Raw genomic sequence first — 17,819 nt, 5'->3', positions numbered from 1 at the left:
AAAACACACGAGAGCAAAGACAAAAAAAAAGTTAGCAACCTTTTTGCTGTCTGCAAGCATATCGACTGCTATTTACAAGTTATACCGAAGCTTCGCAAGGACGTATTGCGAAGTCCAAGTATCAGTCTGAACGTGAGCAGCTTTATCTGAAGACTGCACCAGAGAAGACAAGAGTCATTCCCAAATTTGAACTTGAAATCCAATATTTGACAACTGCGCCTCGTACTATTCCCTACAGTTTTGTCACAAGCCATTGACATCGCTTAATGAAATTGCTGAGATTGAGAGTTGGATTTAAAAAAAAATTGTGGTTGTGGTGATGACGTATATATGCAGGCTACCTCGATGGTTTATGTTGCCACCACACGTCTGTGTGACTTGCAATGAGGGAGTAGATGCGCCGGCTAGTTCCGCCTTGTGCAGGCAAGCAACACTGGTATCGCCTCCATATGTCTTCCTTAAAGGCACAGCTCGTTGCCTTTATCAGTCTTGGTAAAAACAGTCGCAGCAACTTCGTGTTGCGAATGGACGTAGCCGCACCACAGCCATTCTTCCAACAGGAGTAGGGACACGATCAGTACGCACTGCAGAAGAGACTCTGAAAGCCCGGAGTGTTACTTCTCAATCTTGCACCGAATTACAATGAACTAGTCAGCAGGGCGTTGGTCCAGTCCTTCAAGCGTTTTTTGTACCGAAAATAACACCTATAGACTGCATGAAAAAAAAAGTGGTTAGCGCGCAACGTGCCGATCGGATAGTCTTCCAAGGTGGACAGCTAACAGTGCGCAAGCGATGGCCCCCCATTTTTGACTCACCTATAGAAAAATCTTTCTAGAAGTTTGACCAATAAAGTCTTCTCAACTTTGTAGTTGAAACTACATTGTTTAATACGTAGAGAGATGAGCTATGTGGAAAAAGTAGCTCAGGTGAAGCAATTGCCGATCTTGTCTGCCGAGGCGGAGCCTGTCTGTAGAGCAAGATTATCACCACCACCTCACATTATCACAACATCAATGACGCATGCCTGAGCTACAAATTTACGTTCCCGAAGCAGTTCACGCCCAAGTCTCCGAGCCTTAGTGCACGCTTGTTAGAAAGCCAAACAGTTATTGTGTTCAACACATCAGCGAGCACCATGCGCGCATTTTGCATATTTAGTCACCACTTCAATGGTTGCTGCGCTTCTGGTGACCTAACGTCGGTGTGCCTTAATTCACATGACAAGTAATTCCTTCTTAGCCCTCAATAAAGGTTACTTTCGTACAAAAACTGTAATGTCCGTTTAGGCCAAAGAAGAAGCGAATAATTGAGGAGACAACGGATTGGGCGATAAAATTACACTCGCCAAGATAAAATGAGAGTAAACAGGCATTGACGTTTCCGGCCCCGTATGGGTCCCCTGATCACAACGAAGATGTCAGCATTGGCATGCGGCTCTTTATAGGTCTGGTGGCACAGCGTGCGGGTGTATATCTCTGGTAGATTACCATTTGTCCTGTTTATCGGGCGGTTAGCCGACCGAGTGTAAAGTGATTCCAAAAAAAGACAGGCAAATAAATGTATTCCCGTTGCGATAATGTCTGCTGGGTCCCAGTCAATGCTGTGGCCAGTTTCTTTGTGGTGTTCGTCACATCTGGTGATGTGATGTGTCGTACATCGGCACGAGTGGAAATTTCAAACGACGTTTGAAACAACACCAAAATCAACACCAAAATCAACACCAAAAACAACACCAAAAACAACACCAAACAACACCAACGCCACACAACTGCGAATGCCTTAGCGGAACACCACTAAGAATCTGGCCACGGTATTGACTGGGACGCAGAAGATGTTATCGCTACGGAAGGACATTTATCTGCCTGTCTTCTTTTAGAATAATCTTACACTCAGTCGGCTAACCACACGATAAACAGGACAAACGGCAATCTACCAGAGATATACACCCGCACGCTGCGCCACCAGACCTATAAATAGCCGCATGCCCACGCTGACATCTTCATTGTGATCAAGGGACCCGTATGGAGCCCGAAACCTCAATGCCTGTTTACTCTCAATTTACCTTGGCGAGTGTAAGTTTATTGCACAATTATGTTCCCTCGCCAGAAGATGGTTCGTCAAAGGCTTGACTATAGACAACGAATTTCATTGTATGGGCATTGGTAGTTCTAATAATTCGTAATTAATCATTGGATGTCGTGAAGACTAGCTTTTAATATAAGAAAAAAAATGTTTCGCGGAGACGCAAGAAGAGGTTCAGGAAAACAACAAGAAGAAAAAATGTGTCATAAAAAAACCAATCGTTGCATCAGCCGCCACGGTGGAAGAGCCGCTACGGCGCCCGGATGCTGACCCGCACGTCCCGGTTTCAATCCCACGGCCGTGTCGGTCACATTTCGATGGAGATGAAAATACTTTAGGCTCACGTATTTTATGTTTAGTTACGTATTAAAGAACTCTAGGTCGTTGATATTTCCGGTACTTTTAACTACTGCGGGCCTCACAATCATATCATGATTTGGCACGTAAAACCCCCGGCCTTATTAAAAACCGCTGCATCGGTTCCGAGAGCAACGCACAAGGACAAGTCACTTTTTTTTTGACACCATAAAGCCCTCGCTCTAAGCTTAGTTAAGGGTGTCTATAAGGTAGATCTTGCGTCGCAGTTACGACACCATCGTGCCGCCTACATGAAAGAGGTACGATCACGCCAAAGTCCGTTGTTAACTCTTCCCAGGGGTCTGTCTGTAGTGCACCGACAACCTGTCCTAAGCCGTATAAGCGGGCAGCCGAGTTGGCAAAGAAGTCCGGTCAAGTGCTGCCCGGAATAGTCGGAGCACAATGCCTGCTTCGAATCGTCGTCCACCCCGCCGCCGTCGCTCTATCGCCGTAAACGCAAATACCCCTTGCTCATAGGCGACGACCGGCGTGATCGGTGAGCTCTTCCACGGCGAGCAGGAAACGGTTCGACCTTTCTGCCTCGCTCTCAATCCATGCCGTCCTTTTTTTTCACTCTGGGATACGTCTCGGGAGCACGTGCGTATATAAATATATAACTCTCCCTGTCTCCTCTCTCTCTTTCTCTCTATTTATGTATGAGGCATATTTGCATACTGTCGCTGAAAATGCAGGATGCGAATTCCACTGCAAATAAAAAAGTCTTTTTTTTTTATCGTTCTGTCTTGTTGTTCGGTAGGGTTGTAGTGGCAAGAAAAGGCGTAGGCTCATTCATTTTCGCTTACCATTTTTTTTTCGCTACTTGCTTGATTCTAGAAGAAAGTCGCGATTCTGTGAAAGGTCGTTGAAAGCTACCTCCATCGTGATTCCGACGAAGGCACGCGTCTGATGCGCGTGATTTGCTTTCTGGTAACCACCAAAGAAAGAAAGAAAGAAAGAAAGAAAGAAAGAAAGAAAGAAAGAAAGAAAGAAAGAAAGAAAGAAAGAAAGAAAGAAAGAAAGAAAGAAAGAAAGAAAGAAAGAAAGAAAGAAAGAAAGAAAGAAAGAAAGAAAGAAAGAAAGAAAGAAAGAAAGAAAGAAAGAAAGAAAGAAAGAAAGAAAGAAAGAAAGAAACTGTTCTGAAATCATTCTCTAAAAAGATTTCCGTATAGTTATGTGAAAGATTCTCATCCGATCCAACGCAGTCTGTATTCGCCGCCATTTCTATAGTATCAGTGCGGTCCACATATTTCATTTGTGTTGTTTCTTCAGTATGATAGAACTGCTATCTTTGCAGTACGTGAAGCGGGCAGGCACAGAACAGTATTTTATTTAAGAACTGATTATAAAGAACGAATGGCTATCAATTAGTTGGTATCAGCGTATTGCACGCTCGCAAGCGGCAACAATATCTGTGTATACTTATTTTTGTAGCATTAATACCATTGTGTGAAACACGTGTGTGTGTGTGTGTGTGTGTGTGTGTGTGTGTGTGTGTGTGTGTGTGTGTGTGTGTGTGTCACTACAAACGCCTCTACTACTACTACTACTACTACTACTACTACTACTACTACTACTACTACTACTACTACTACTACTACTGCTGCTGCTGCTGCTGCTGCTGCTGCTGCTTCATACCATCACAAGAATCTCCTTTAACCGTCCTTTCCAGCGCAATCACCAGTAAAGAAGTCAAAGACCTTTGGAACTGTGGAATACATACGACAATTAACGCAAATAGAGAGCGACAGAAAGTGATAATCTTCGTTTTACGTGCGAGAAGATATTTTAGAGCGACGCCAACCCTTCCTCTCCGTTTTCACTCTCTCGCCTTCTTATTAGGCTTCTCTATCGCGTTCACTCTCTCCTTTTTCCTCTCGCTTTCCGCCGCGTGATTATCCTCCTTCAAGACGGACGGAAACGGCCCACATTTCTCACCGCGCTGTCCACCCCAAAAGTGCGTTGCGCGTCGCTGCCCCGAACAATGACCCGCTTAAATTTGATTTCAGCGCACTTTACTGTGCACGTTTAAGATACGTACGCTCGGCGAACCAGCGCGTGGCTTGTTGAACGACAGGTCCGGGGCGAGGAGCAGCAGCCGAGTGTGTATGTATAGGTGAGAAGCACCAGCTGTTCCCTTATGGCCGTGGGCCGAGACGAGGCAGGGGCAATTTTGGCAACGCGTTTTAAGGGCAATGACTGGGGGCCCTCATTTTCGAAAATAAGTATTTTGGCTCTACGCGAAAAAAAGAGGAAGAGGAAGGGGGGGGGGGGGGGGCTTAAAGTTAGCGCCTCTGGCCATAGTAAAGCGCAGGCTAGGTGGGTGCCGCAAAAAGAGACGCTCCGACCTGGAGGTGAAATATTATGTACGAAAAACGTTGTTCGGACAGTTGCCGCTGCAGTCTTTTCGTATAAAACCATTTTCCCCCGTTTATGTGAGTGCGTACCTGGAGTTATAAACAGGCTAACCATACGTTTCTAAACATTCAGATGTGAACACTTGGAGCAATACGAAGGAAGCTTTGTCGATGTTTTCGTGGTTGAAAAGAAGAAACGTACGAATTCATGCGAACACAGACGGAGAAGACGCTTATTATAGTTACCGATTAACGCTCCGTATGTAGATCCATAACTTCAGCTTATTATTTCGAGTCTTTGCTTTCGCATCTTTAATCCTTAAACACTCGGATACAGAGCGGTTGGGACGGGTGCCCGGACACCGAGGCATACGAGATGCTCTCGCGCGGTGGCTCCTGGATGGCCCTTTAGTGTCCATTGTATCTGACACCGTTTTTGTAACTGAATCCCGATTTCGTGGATATTCTTTACTTCCAGAGTCCATAAAAATTACGTTACCTGTTCAATAATACGGTCACCTAACTTCTCCTTGGGATATTTAATGGTGCCTCACTCGCAAATTGGAAGTCAGCTTCACAACATTTCACTGCCGAATTCCACCTCTTAATATTTATTTATTTATACAGGTCTGGTCATGTGCCATCTCGACTCTGCTTTTACTGTCAAAAGCCTTAAACATCGATCATATTTTCAAGCCTTAAACATCGATCAAACAAGCCTTAGAAAAAAAACATCTAGAAATATTCTTTAAAAAATTAGGCATTACTCCTAATTCTGAAATCGTTCTTTATCTCGGGGCTTCTTCTCTGGGCCGCAGAAACAGGACCGTCTGAATAGCAGTCTGCGAATCCCTTAGATACACGAGAAGATTTTCTAGTTTGTTTATCCCTAATGGAAGTCTTGTTCTTTGAAATTCAGCTAATAATTTCTAATACAGCTCTGCATCTACTTTCATCGTACGTGACTTTAAGATTGCTAAATTTTATATTCCCTAGATATCTCTTTTATTCATTTTCTTTATTCAAATTTGAAATTCCTTAATATAACAACGGCCAGTTTAATGCCCAATCCCCGGTACTGGGTACGAACCAAACATGGACACAAGCAAGCAAGCAAGCAAGCAAGCAAGCAAGCAAGCAAGCAAGCAAGCAAGCAAGCAAGCAAGCAAGCAAGACACTCGCCATCACCGATATTGAGCGCGCGGAGAGCATATAGTTTTATGCATGTGCGTTCCATCAGCAGCCGCGACAGCACTTTTTCTCCTTAAAAGGATGTTTTAAGATGTCTGATATGTACGTCGTCATCAACAAAACATACGAGTGCGCTTGTTTTGAATTTCGTGAGTGCTTTGGACGTCAACATTAGACCAATATATGACCAATTGAGGATCAATATAAAAGGGGCCGCGCACTTTGGCATGCTGGAAAAAACTGTGTGTAATGTCATTCTCTAGCACTGATTACGTTGCAGTTTTGATACAAAGCTCTCGTGATGAGTGAGTTTTGCCTGTATGATCTTCATTACACAGCTGTATAATCTTCATTATACAGCTTCCAAATATAATGCATCTTGATACATAAATTTGTCGCTGAGCGAATTAGCTCAGTAGTTGTTGATGGTCAATACATTCTTCATGAATCGTATGCCACATCAGTTTTGGATTGGCTTCACATGCGATTGATTAAATTTTCGGTGTAGTAAGCGTTCGGGGGCGGGGCCGTAAGCAGAATTTTTTTCTCGTGAGGGAAGGGGGAGCACCTTTTTTTATTTCGAGAGGGAACCTCCTTGAAATGTTCATTTTTTACTCTTTCATTGCGAAAAAAATTCGACGGGGGGGGGGAGGTGGGAGGGGAGGGGACGGTCTCGCTGTGCCACTCCCTGGCAACGCTATCATTCGGGGACACGATACTGGGCCCTATAGTAAATGTTTCAAGTTAGGCTTGGTGAAAAACTGAGCGAATGTACAACTAGCACGAAGATCTGGACACACGAAACAGGAGTGATAAACTACAGCGCCGCAGTTTGAACCATCTTTTCTTGTGCTTTGTTTTTTCGCGCTGTTTCGGCAGTATTACGAATCAAACTGTCCCAATGCGCAAGTTGTGTTTTAGCGCGATTGTATACAGCCTCATCCTGGTGCTTCTTTAACTCAACAAGCACCATTCCATCCACTCCACTATGACCAGGTTTTATCCTATCATGCAATGAAAACTACTGAAACAGAGGCGTAGTGAATGGTTTCGTGTGATCAATCAAATGATCATCACTATAAAGATAGAGAATCACGCCCTCTATAATTTTTCCTCTCTCTTGCTTCTTCTATTTTTTTTTTGTAAAAGAGGATTCATGTTTATCACGTTTCGCATGATTTTTTTTTCTTTTTGCTTATCCCCGTCTTAGCTTGGTTTCTATATCTGTCGCAGCAATTTGCAAGCCAAGATCCAATTCATGTCCAGAGAGACAGAGAAAGAGGATTTATTTCCAGACTGTTGTTTATTGCTACTGCTCACTCCTTGATTCTCCTATTCTCTTTCGATGCCTATATGCTTCCGAAACACAATCACTGTCAATGGGTCTTGCTGCGCAGGCACATTGGCATCCGTTAAGACGTGCTGAGTCAACAGCTTATATTTTCCTCCAGCAGACACGTGCTTCAACCCCCGTTCCAAATATTTGATCCAATATGTCTTTGTTTACAAGCTGTCAGTCCTGGCCTAATATAGTTACGCGCATCACAACACTTTTTTTATATAAGTCTGACATGACCCTTATATAAACGTAAGCCCATCCCGACGCCCTCAGGGCACTACAGAAATTGCTCGTAAAAATTGCCCCATGCCTTTTTATTCGCACCCACTCATTTCACTCCTATCTACCAGCCAAATTGTCCATTAAGAAATATGCTTGAAGCTGGTATCGTCGCATACTTTTTGATGCTACTCTTATTGGATTTCATTCCTGTTCTCTCGAACGTCAATCCCATTATTAAGCGAGCAAACAAGTGAACGAGGCACGAGACCCGCTGGCACCATGCACAACAGAGAACAAGCTCATGGCTAGCTCTATGGATTTCTTACGCAAGTTTGTTCATAAAAGCATGGAATGAACAGCAGCAAGGCGTGTCCTTTATCTCACATCCAAAGAGCCAAATCTCGAGAGACGCATTTGCCTAGCGTTACTCGTTAGTCAGGCTAACGATTAACAAGATTCGCGCATGTCCCAGCTTGCGCCCACTGACAGTAAAGCTTCCGATGATGATCGGGTTTCCGAGTCATTTGTCAAACGGCAATTTACGATCACTCAAGAAGCTTCATAATATACGAGCTGTTTAAGCCCGCCGTGGTCTGTACAGTGCAAACAAAAATAAAAAAGCAGCTACGTGCTGCGATGAGTTCACTGCGCGTTGCCTGGCAACCAGTTGCGCAGCTTGTGCGCCTGCGAAGCTCGGACTTCGGAAGATAGCAAAAGCGTGCAGATCTCGCTCCTGCGCTAATTGAAACAGTTTCATACAAGGAACTGTGGCTAAGCTCATTGTCACCATGTCACGTGGTGACAGCAGTGCTAAACCACACCGCCTGTACAGACAAAAATTTTATTCACTTATAAATTGCCATTATATACATTTCGTTGGTCGTGGTTCACGGGCAGTGAGCGACTATATGGTGACACTCAGACTGTCCTCACCACAAGCTCGGTGCCATCTTTCCCTCGCCATCATGCATTTTCCGCGACTCGGGCTCTTATCACGCTAAAGGGAATCTGTCACACAGAAGGTGCAGAAAACAGTTTCAGTGGCTCACATAGGGGTCGCCAGGGAGGACTCAAAAACGGCTCTCACACCTCCCAAGCCACAATAACACTTGCCCTCCCTCCACCCATGCCTCACCAGCACTCCCCCACATATTCCACCACGATGCAGTACCGGTACCTGCCGACTCTCATGGTAGCACGTGCGCCATCCCGATCACGGCTCTTATCTCTGCGCAAAAATCTTATTTCCGTGGTTCGCCGCGAGCTAGAACATGTAGGGGCGCATACGCAGGGCCAGGGGCAACGGACGTTACCACACAAATCGAACACCTGCCATCGCTCCAAGATGCCGTTGTAGTTTTCGCGGCTTGTCTATTGGAGTACCAAACCACTCTAGTGGGACACGTAAAAGCGCCTTTTGACGTAGCGCGCACGGCAAGTAAATAATCTTAAATTAGCGACGCAGTACACGACTGTATACCTTAATCGTAAGAGTTCTTAATTTGGCTGTTCCATAGGTATGTTCCTTCTGAGTTTAGTTACTAAACATTAATCGACGCCAGTTTTCTAAATTTGTCATTACATTAATGTCTGTTGTGGGTACTTTAACACGTATAACTCTATTTCGATCAGTTCTTAGTAAGCATGTTCTAGAGAAGTTCTGTCTTCTAGTTCTCCAAAGATATACGGTGAGCTTATCCCACTGTGGGATGAAAGCGTTCTTCGCGCCAAGACTGCGAGCGGCATTGAAGCGTCGCTCGGTCGCAACTCTGCAATGGGACGCGTTCCCGGACAGCCGCCAAAGCCCAGGACGGAAGGAAGGAAGCCGCCGGCACCGAGGCGCGGCGACGACGTCGGAACCACAAAACGTGGTCCGAAGAGACGCAGCCCGCGCACGGTACAGCACGCGTTGTTCGACGGCGCGGCCGTCGCATGCAGCGAAGAGCCACTTCCGGCCACCGCCGGTGTCGAGGAAGCGAGAGGGGCTCACCGAGGCCGTTGGCCAGGGCCCAGAAGACGGAGACGAGACCGGCGCTCCACATGGCCGCACACGGCGCGGGCTTCTGACACGCACGGGTGCGCCTGGCCGCCGCCGCACCGGCCGCGCCACTGCTGCCACGACGTGTGCTGGGTCCTCTCTGGCCGACACCGCGGCTTGTTTGCCCGACGCCCGCAGCAGCACTCTCCACCCTCCTCTTCGGCGGTGCCTGCACCGTCGCGCACTCCGACGGGAAGCGAAGCCAAGTTTGGGACTCGAAGAAAAACACCCCCAAACTCCGGAGTCTGGCGATGGATTCGATATCCCCGGCCTTCTGTTCAAGCTCCCTCTGCACAGAGAGACGTCCACGGGTATACGCTGCGAGTGGAGATGAAGAAACGCGCTAACGAGGCTACCGGAGTCGAGTTGGAGGCGGGGCGAGTCAGACGGAAAGGAGGAAAGGGTAGAGTGCCGAATTTCGCAAGTAGCGTGTAGGGCGTCGCATTTTCTATAGTTTTGCTTCAGCTAGATGGAAGGCGTGAATATCAACGGATGCATGACGATGTGTCTCGGCCAAGAACTTGCGGGTATACGTTACGAGTTTTAGGAAATAGTCTCGTCGGAGCACAATGTTGTTTTTATTTTATTTATTTATTTTATTTTTTGCATAGAAGACCATGAGTGGACCATTGGCTCGACGCGTCTGACGCTTAGGCGGAAAGGGTATATATGTATCGAGTGAAGAGAAGATGACAAGGCTGGAATCGTGCGCAGTCGAGCGTCTGTCGATTATGATGTCCACGTTCGTTCGTCTTTCTTCATTTAGCACGATGCGCATGACAAACCAGCTTCTGGCTTGTCCTGCGCAGATTCGTCTTCTTTCTGGACGCAGCTGCGTCTCCTATCTATACTTTATCATAAGAATGGTGTATTTTTCTTTTCTTTTTTTTCATTTTTCCCCTTCCGTCAAGTTGACTTACGCAACACGCCAGAGGGTTTGTACACAGAATTCTTGGTTTCATAACCAAGAATTCTTCGTCCAATAATGAGAACCAAATTGTGATATAGAATGCCCGCATTCTTGGTATGATAATAGAATGCGTTGCTGGGTAAAATGGTGCATTGTCTGAAAATAGAAGTATATAGAGCGCGACAAGACGGGACAGAAGAGACAAGTAGTCGAAACAGGCCCTCACTTCCAACTGGTATTATTATGAGAAAAATGTGGGAAATATAGAGATCGTACGTCGCAAACGCAGCTGCGCACGCATCGCAATGCTACTAATCCCAAAATCTAATGCATATTGCGACAAAGCAAATAAAATTCACGCTCCCGCAAACACACTGACGTCTGGCTGACGCTATCTGTGCCCTTCTTTTTCATGTATAACGCCTCCAACAGTTCTTGCTATCACGAACAAGAATTCGGGTATTGAATATGACGGAACGCGTCAGTCCGTTCCGTGTTGAATAAAACTATGTCGAATGATAGCAGTACACGAGTATTCAAAACGGGTGGCGGCGAGTGAACCAAAAAATATTTTCGCCTTTCTCATTACGCAGTAAAGCAGCTGCGCCAATTAACCAACCATTAGCCACGCATAGCCAACCAATCTTGACAATGTACGAAAGAATTAAAGGATATCAGTTACAATAATAAAGGGTGCCAAAACATCAAAACCAACCTAGCGGTTAGTCGCGCGAAAAGTTTGCACTAATACGAATGTGCCTCGCGCCGGATAGATGCATGCGTCTTGTTATCTCAGACGGGCTGCTGCTGAGTCGACACGGGCGCGTATATACGGTGTATCATCGGAGCGGGACGCGCCTTATCTCCTTTGGGGAAGAGGGAGGGCGTTCTTCGATGTCGCGCCCGTTGTCAGTGACTGTGGCGGGAGTCGCGCTGCTCGACGTCTCGCATTTCATCTCGCCCGCGACTGCCGACATTCTGCGCAGCCCTGCAGAACGTTGGAGGCGCCGTGCCACTGTCGAATCGCTGCTGAGAGGCCTATGTCACGAGCGTTCGCGCACTAGTTGCTCTATCATGAGTGTGAGATGATAGTTCGGGCAAGAAGGACCATTATTATCATTCCATACGCTTATGCGAGGCCCTCGAAAACCAAGTGTGGGCCGTCCAGCGGGCCAGGCCGTCGCCGAGGACCTCGGAAGATGTTCCTCGAACGATGTGTCCCTGGCAGCCTAGCCCCGGACACAGCAACAACCGTTGGACAAATAAAGTTTATTCAACTCAACGCTTATGCTATATGACTCCAGGTTCTACTGTATTTAGAACTCCCCCCGAGCTTTAAGTGTTGACTAGTCCATGGATGCTGTCAACTACCTCGCCCTTGTACACTGTGCTGTGCGTTTCATGACACGGACGGCACGCAGCATAAATATAAATAACAAGCCTACAGTGGCCTCAATAACTAAAGGGCACTATTGTTCACGTGCAAGGGTGCATGGTCAGAAGTTTCCAGACCAACCTGACTTTAGATTACATGGAATAGCAGGCTCGGGACATTTGGCCATACCTATGCTGCACAGATCTATAGTGATTATATCATACAGAAGGTAATTGGTTGTATAAACTGGTCATCACGTAAAGAAAAACAATTTGGCGAAGATAATGTAGTTTCGGAATTTGTTCGCCAGGCAATTGCGAGCTACCGACTCAAAAGGAAAAAAAGAAAAACAACACAGCATCTATATGGTCATCAGATGAGTAAGGCTTGCACTGGATTTGCCCAATAGAATGGCGCTTCTAAGCAATCAAAGCACACCGAAGAGAAAGATAGAGAATAAGAATAGGAAGGCAGGGAGGTTAACCAGGAATGAGCTTTTTAGGCTACCCTTCATCGGGGAAGGGGAACCCTTTCGGCCCTGGAATTTTTTCATCACACCTACAATTTTTTCAACGTAATATTCCGCTTCTTTACACAGTAAGTAAGTGTTATTCATTGGAAAATTATGCGTGGTTAGCCTAATGTAAAGTTTGGAACCATGTCCTCAAATGAGGACATCAGGGCCCAATGGGTGCAGTGGAGGCAGAAGCGATTCTTAGTGTAACGGTTTATGTTCATCGGAAACACCACTGAAATCAGTCGACGGCTTCTCAAAAGCTTTCCTGCACCATGAAGTTTCTTTAGACGCCTGTTCCTCATCCGACTCATCTGACGCTTCCCGCGTTTCTAGGACGCAGTCATTGCTCCCAGCCTCTTGTTTGTTTGCTTGTTTCCCTGGACTCGTGGCTCACACTCACTCAGGGGGATTGGCCAAGAAAGCGTAGTGCATTTTTTCTGTGAGCATTATAACTATGTGTAAAAAAGAATTTGTATTATAATATGACTGATGTATGGAAAACCACATAAAAAGAGAGCAAACGAAAAAAAAAGTGGAAAAGTCAATTTGAGAAATTTTGAGATTTCAGGTGTTGTGATTAACACTCAGCTGCGTTTACTTCACCTCATCATTGAGATTTTTTTAATATTTTTAGATACTAAATAATAATTATTCAAAAATGAAGTCATCGTCTTCCTCATCTTTACTATCCCCGACGTTTGATAGGTTGCCAGTGTCCAACTGAGCGAACATTTGATCCGCGTATTCAAGCGACACTAATCGGAGCCTACGGGCTCTCGTCGCCGAGTAGAAGAACTGAGGTGTCATTCCAGCACCTGAAAAATAGACAAAAACAGCTGTACGGCCACGAGACGCCACGCCATCACCAGCGAAACGTGGCAACCACCGAGCCCTCATGTACTCAAATGAGGACAGATGCTCTTATGCTCGCGATCACTAAAATACACATTTCCTGAGAATGTCTGCAATGATTATATCTTCTATATAGAGTTAAAAGCATTGTGTTAAATTCTTTATTGTGACATCAATAGCGGCTTACGAGTAAAAAATGTCATAATGCGCACTTAATTAGCCCAGCGTCTCCTTCGTCGTCTTCAATCTTTTTTGTTCATCGCTGCTGCTCTGATGAACGCGACAGTGCGGGAACTGATGTCAATGCCATTGAGGACGCTTTGCGGGTTATACAACTTAGATTTCAGCTTCTCTTTTTTTAATGGCGTCAGAAACACCTTTTTTGGCCCTGTCCTCGCTTGAAGACGCCAGGGCCCAAAGGGCTAAGGAATCAAAGCACACCGAAGAGAAATATAGAGAATAAGAATAGGAAGGCAGGGAGGTTTACCAGGAATGAGCTTTTTAGGCTACCCTTCATAGGGGAAGGAGGGAGGGGAAGGAAAGTTACATTGGAGGAGAGAAATGTCCTCCCCCCCCCCCAAGTATTCCTTAATTCGACGCCTTACAGAAGGAGCTCCGGGATTCATTCAACTGTTCCGACGGTCAATGAACTGGCCCATAACCTTGCGCGAGAAATCACGAGCTGCGTCGGTAAAGGCGGGTCCAGAGGCGGGTTGCCAGTAAGCTACAGGGATTGATCCACTTAGAACTTCTAGCGAAGTTACCTCTCACTACCAACTGTGAAGGCCTCTCCCGCATTCTAAGCTCACTAGACCACAGTCGTCGGCTTTTCGGATGCTGCAGGTGTCGCGTTGTCGAGGGGCTGGAGGAAGACTGAGAGGCGTCACGACATGGTGGGAGTGGTGGAATTTTTTCTGACGGCTTCAGTTTTATCCAGGTCAGCAGCGATGCCCACTTCATTCAATATGTGACTGAGAAACTTCACGCTTTTTTGCTGGATTCACACTGACGTGGATTTACAGTCATTCCTGCGTCCTTGAGGTTCTGAAGCACTGCTGTGAGGGTTGCGTTGTGCGCCACCTGGTTCTTCCCGAAAACGACGACGTCGTCCTGGTATTGGCTGGAAAGGAGAATTATGCTACTTAACCGTGAGCTCTACAGCGGCGCTGCACACACTAACTCCGAGTGGAGGGTCATGAAATCTTCCAGTGGAGGCGAATTACCCATGCAGCACCGCTCCACCAAAGTACAAAGCGGCAGTCTATACAGATGTTGCGGAATATAAGGACAAAGACGCTTTTGTGATTGTGGTGGTGGACAGGCGGGGACGCTTGGTCGCCTCTGGATCGGTCAAAACCCGCTCCTCGGAAACTGCAGAGGAAGCGGCAATAGCGCTAGCTATAACTAATTCGCAGTCGGATTTGATTTTCAGTGATTCAAAGACAGCCATCCGAAATCTGGCGAGGGGTAGAATATCGGCGACCGCCGCACGATTTCTGCATGGGGCCACGGGACGAGAAATTAGAGAAATAGAAATTGTCTGGGTACCAGCACACTCTGGGACTGACCCTGGGAACGAGGCGGCTCACCTGAATGCTCGAGGTTTCGTCAGCCGGGTAGGTGAGCCGCCAGTTCCGGGGAGGTCCGCGAGAGATGGGCTGGTGTCATTTCATGACATAACGAATCATTATGAACTAGAGCGGAGGTTTTATCCGCCCCCGCACAACCGGTTGACTAAGGCGCAGGAATGCGTCTGCATGGAGAAAACTGCAGACGCGATCTTTTCCCAACCCTTACGGGTTGAACAAAATGTACCCGGAGGAGATTAAGCCGCAATGCAAATGGTGTCAGGCTGTGGCAACATATGATCACATACTTTGGGAATGCAGAATAGTGCCGCCGCCTGTGGATATTATGCGTGATCCCTCTCTTGAGCACTGGGAGGCCGTGTTGACCAGCTCAGACCCAGTCGTCCAGTTAAGGGTCGTAAAGTGGGCCACACAGATCGCCGCCAACCTTGGGTTGATGGCCATCTAACACGGAATCATCCTCAGTTGCTTTCTGACGAAATAAAGTTTTACCATCCATCCATCCATCCATCCAGTGGAGGGTTACCGCCCTCGTTTTCGGTGTGCACTGCCGAACTAAAGTGGAATAACTCGTATGGCGCGTTCAAACTTGAGAGTTGAAAAAAGAAAAACGAAAACGCCAGAGCGGCGGAAAACCGCGACCACGCGCGTCAATGTTTTTCACATTCGTTCTGCCCCCTCCCGCCACCGCTGCCGTCGCTACACCTTGACAATTAATTCGATTTTGCCTTCTTTCTGAGAACTAAAGTTCGTATTCTAGTTATTTAGACAAAGTAGTGGAAAGAAGCAGCTTGCATCTTTTCAAAGGTTGTTTCGGGAGATACGCCAGTACAAGCGACACGAGCGAAAGCACCGGCAGCGGCGGCACAATTTGTACACAAAAGCGAGACATGTTCGGGCATGCCAACTCACTGCCGCTGCACCGTCTACTTCCAGAGTTCTCGACTATTAAATCCAAATCAGGCTCTCGATGAACGTGTTTTCGTTGAGGCCATCAAGCTTCGTCGTGCTGCACGGTATAGTTTGCGGTTTGAGCCGATGCGAGCCACCACCGACGTCAGTGCCACCATGCTGAATCTGCGGCCGGCTGGTTAGGTCACGTGGTTTGATCTAGCGCAGCCAAGGCTGTGAAGCGGAAAGCAGATTTGGTTTCGCGTGGCGGGAAAATTGCGCTCGGACCGATTTTTGCGCGCCAGCCGCGCGGCGTGGTTTTCCGGCCGCTTGGGCGGCGAAACGAGTCAGTTTCCGGAGAGTTTCGCCGGTTTCACTCTCTTCGAGGACAAATGTGACCGCGCCTGTAGGATCCTACTGCATTCGCCTAAGAATATTGGAAGGCGAAACTCATATTATTTTTTTTTCTAGGTCGATGCACTGGTCCTCCTCCGGCCCCTCCATAAGCTTTAGGCTCCTAACGTGATTTTGCATTGCATCCGAGATCTAAGGCTATGCCAGCCTTCTGCACGTCACCTGGTTTCGCCTTCCCTCCGTGATCGGCCCACTTTGACCAGGTGGCGACGTCATGTGATGACGTCGTGGTTTGCTATTGGTACGTCATGGTGACGTCACAAACTTTAGTGATCTGTGACGTCTCGATGGCGTCGCATGGTCACGTCATGACAGTGATGGTTTTTCATCACTCGTACTGACGCCGACGCCTCGGGACGCAAAATTTTAAATTTTGCGTCTGATGAGGCGTCTAAGGAATTCACGAGCTGTTCTGTGCTTACGCTCTGTTGATGTCCCGTGGTTCTACAGAGTAGCGAGCGAACAAGGACCATCATAGTAACCAGGGCACTATATGCAAGCTGAATACCTTTTATTCTCAGGCTTTTTTTTCCCTCGATCGTGATACTTATAGATCAAGGTAAACACAGGCTGAAGATCTGTGTGTGTGTACCGAAAATACGACCTCGGGACCAGTCGTTGCTCACCCGCAACCATCTTTCCTCCTTGATGAGCTCCTCCGGGACAGATTCGCCGGCGGAGATGGACTATCGGTGCTATTTGCACGGCACGGCCGCGACAATGACAAATGACCGTCACACCTGCTCCCGTGTACTGGGAACGTCAGCCTTCGCTGCTGTATGAAGGAAGCCGCTGTCGTGTATACTTCGAGAGCGAATTTCTAAGAAAGTGCGTTTCTGCAATGCTTAAATTCCTTGCTCGCGAGATCGCGTGTGCAACCTTTCGCACATGAAGACGATTTTCATCCAGGCCACCGGTGAAAGGCTGTGTATACAAGAATAGACCGAATAATTTTCTTTCGTGGTTTTGCGTTGTACGAAAAGTTCAGAATAACAATCCTACATTGGAAAAATAGGATAAACGGAGGCTATCCCACGCTGGATGACTGTACACTATAGCGCGGACGCGCAACTGATCACCCGACAACGAATTCGCGAAATAGCGACTTGACAGTGATCGGCAGCGTTTTACCCGATTACTGTTTCACTGTGCATGTTGGCGGGACACAACGATGTTCAACCACGAGTGAACAAAAATACAGCCTCATTTTTTACTAAAGCAATCGCGCGAGCGCGTGGTAAATAGCATCGTGCCGCACATGTGGCACGGCGCAGCGGCGAAATGGGGAAATAAAGCGAGATAGTTTGTCTTCTACTGCCTACACTCCCATCACGAATGTGTTCATCTCTGTTTCGCGCTTCCTTTTAGAGGCGAAGCTCCTTAGGGCGTGGGCTGTGCGTCCCCTGTAGCCTGTATGTAGCCACCTCTAGTTTAGTTCTTGCAGTGTTCACTAGATGGCGGTACCGTCCCCTGTATGTAGCCACCTCTAGTTTAGTTCTTGCAGTGTTCACTAGATGGTGGTACCGTCTCCTGTATGTAGCCACCTCTCGTTTAGTTCTTGTAGTGTTTACTAGATGGTGGTACTTGTAGCTGATGATGAAAAGATGCAAGATGTTATAAACTAGAAAGCGGTACTTGTAGTTGATGAAAGACGCGAGATCTTATAAAATAGGAATGATGTCACATAT

The 17,819-nt window shown here is 46.9% G+C and overlaps 1 protein-coding gene across 1 annotated transcript in view; it reads right to left on the bottom strand.

Moving 5' to 3' along the window:
• The window catches only part of Reck (Reversion-inducing-cysteine-rich protein with kazal motifs), a 55,341-nt gene extending 45,426 nt beyond the window's left edge, over window positions 1-9,915 (bottom strand). Inside the window, exon 1 of the mRNA XM_037417380.2 lies at window positions 9,536-9,915. Coding sequence (XP_037273277.2) covers window positions 9,536-9,587 — 52 coding nt within the window. The 5' untranslated portion in view covers window positions 9,588-9,915. The remainder of the gene's footprint in view (window positions 1-9,535) is intronic.
• Between the last annotated feature and the right edge of the window lie 7,904 nt (window positions 9,916-17,819).

This window comes from Rhipicephalus microplus, chromosome 1 (genome assembly GCF_043290135.1).
Source record: "Rhipicephalus microplus isolate Deutch F79 chromosome 1, USDA_Rmic, whole genome shotgun sequence".
Taxonomy (NCBI): domain Eukaryota; kingdom Metazoa; phylum Arthropoda; class Arachnida; order Ixodida; family Ixodidae; genus Rhipicephalus; species Rhipicephalus microplus.
This window is presented reverse-complemented; position numbering and strand designations above follow the sequence as displayed.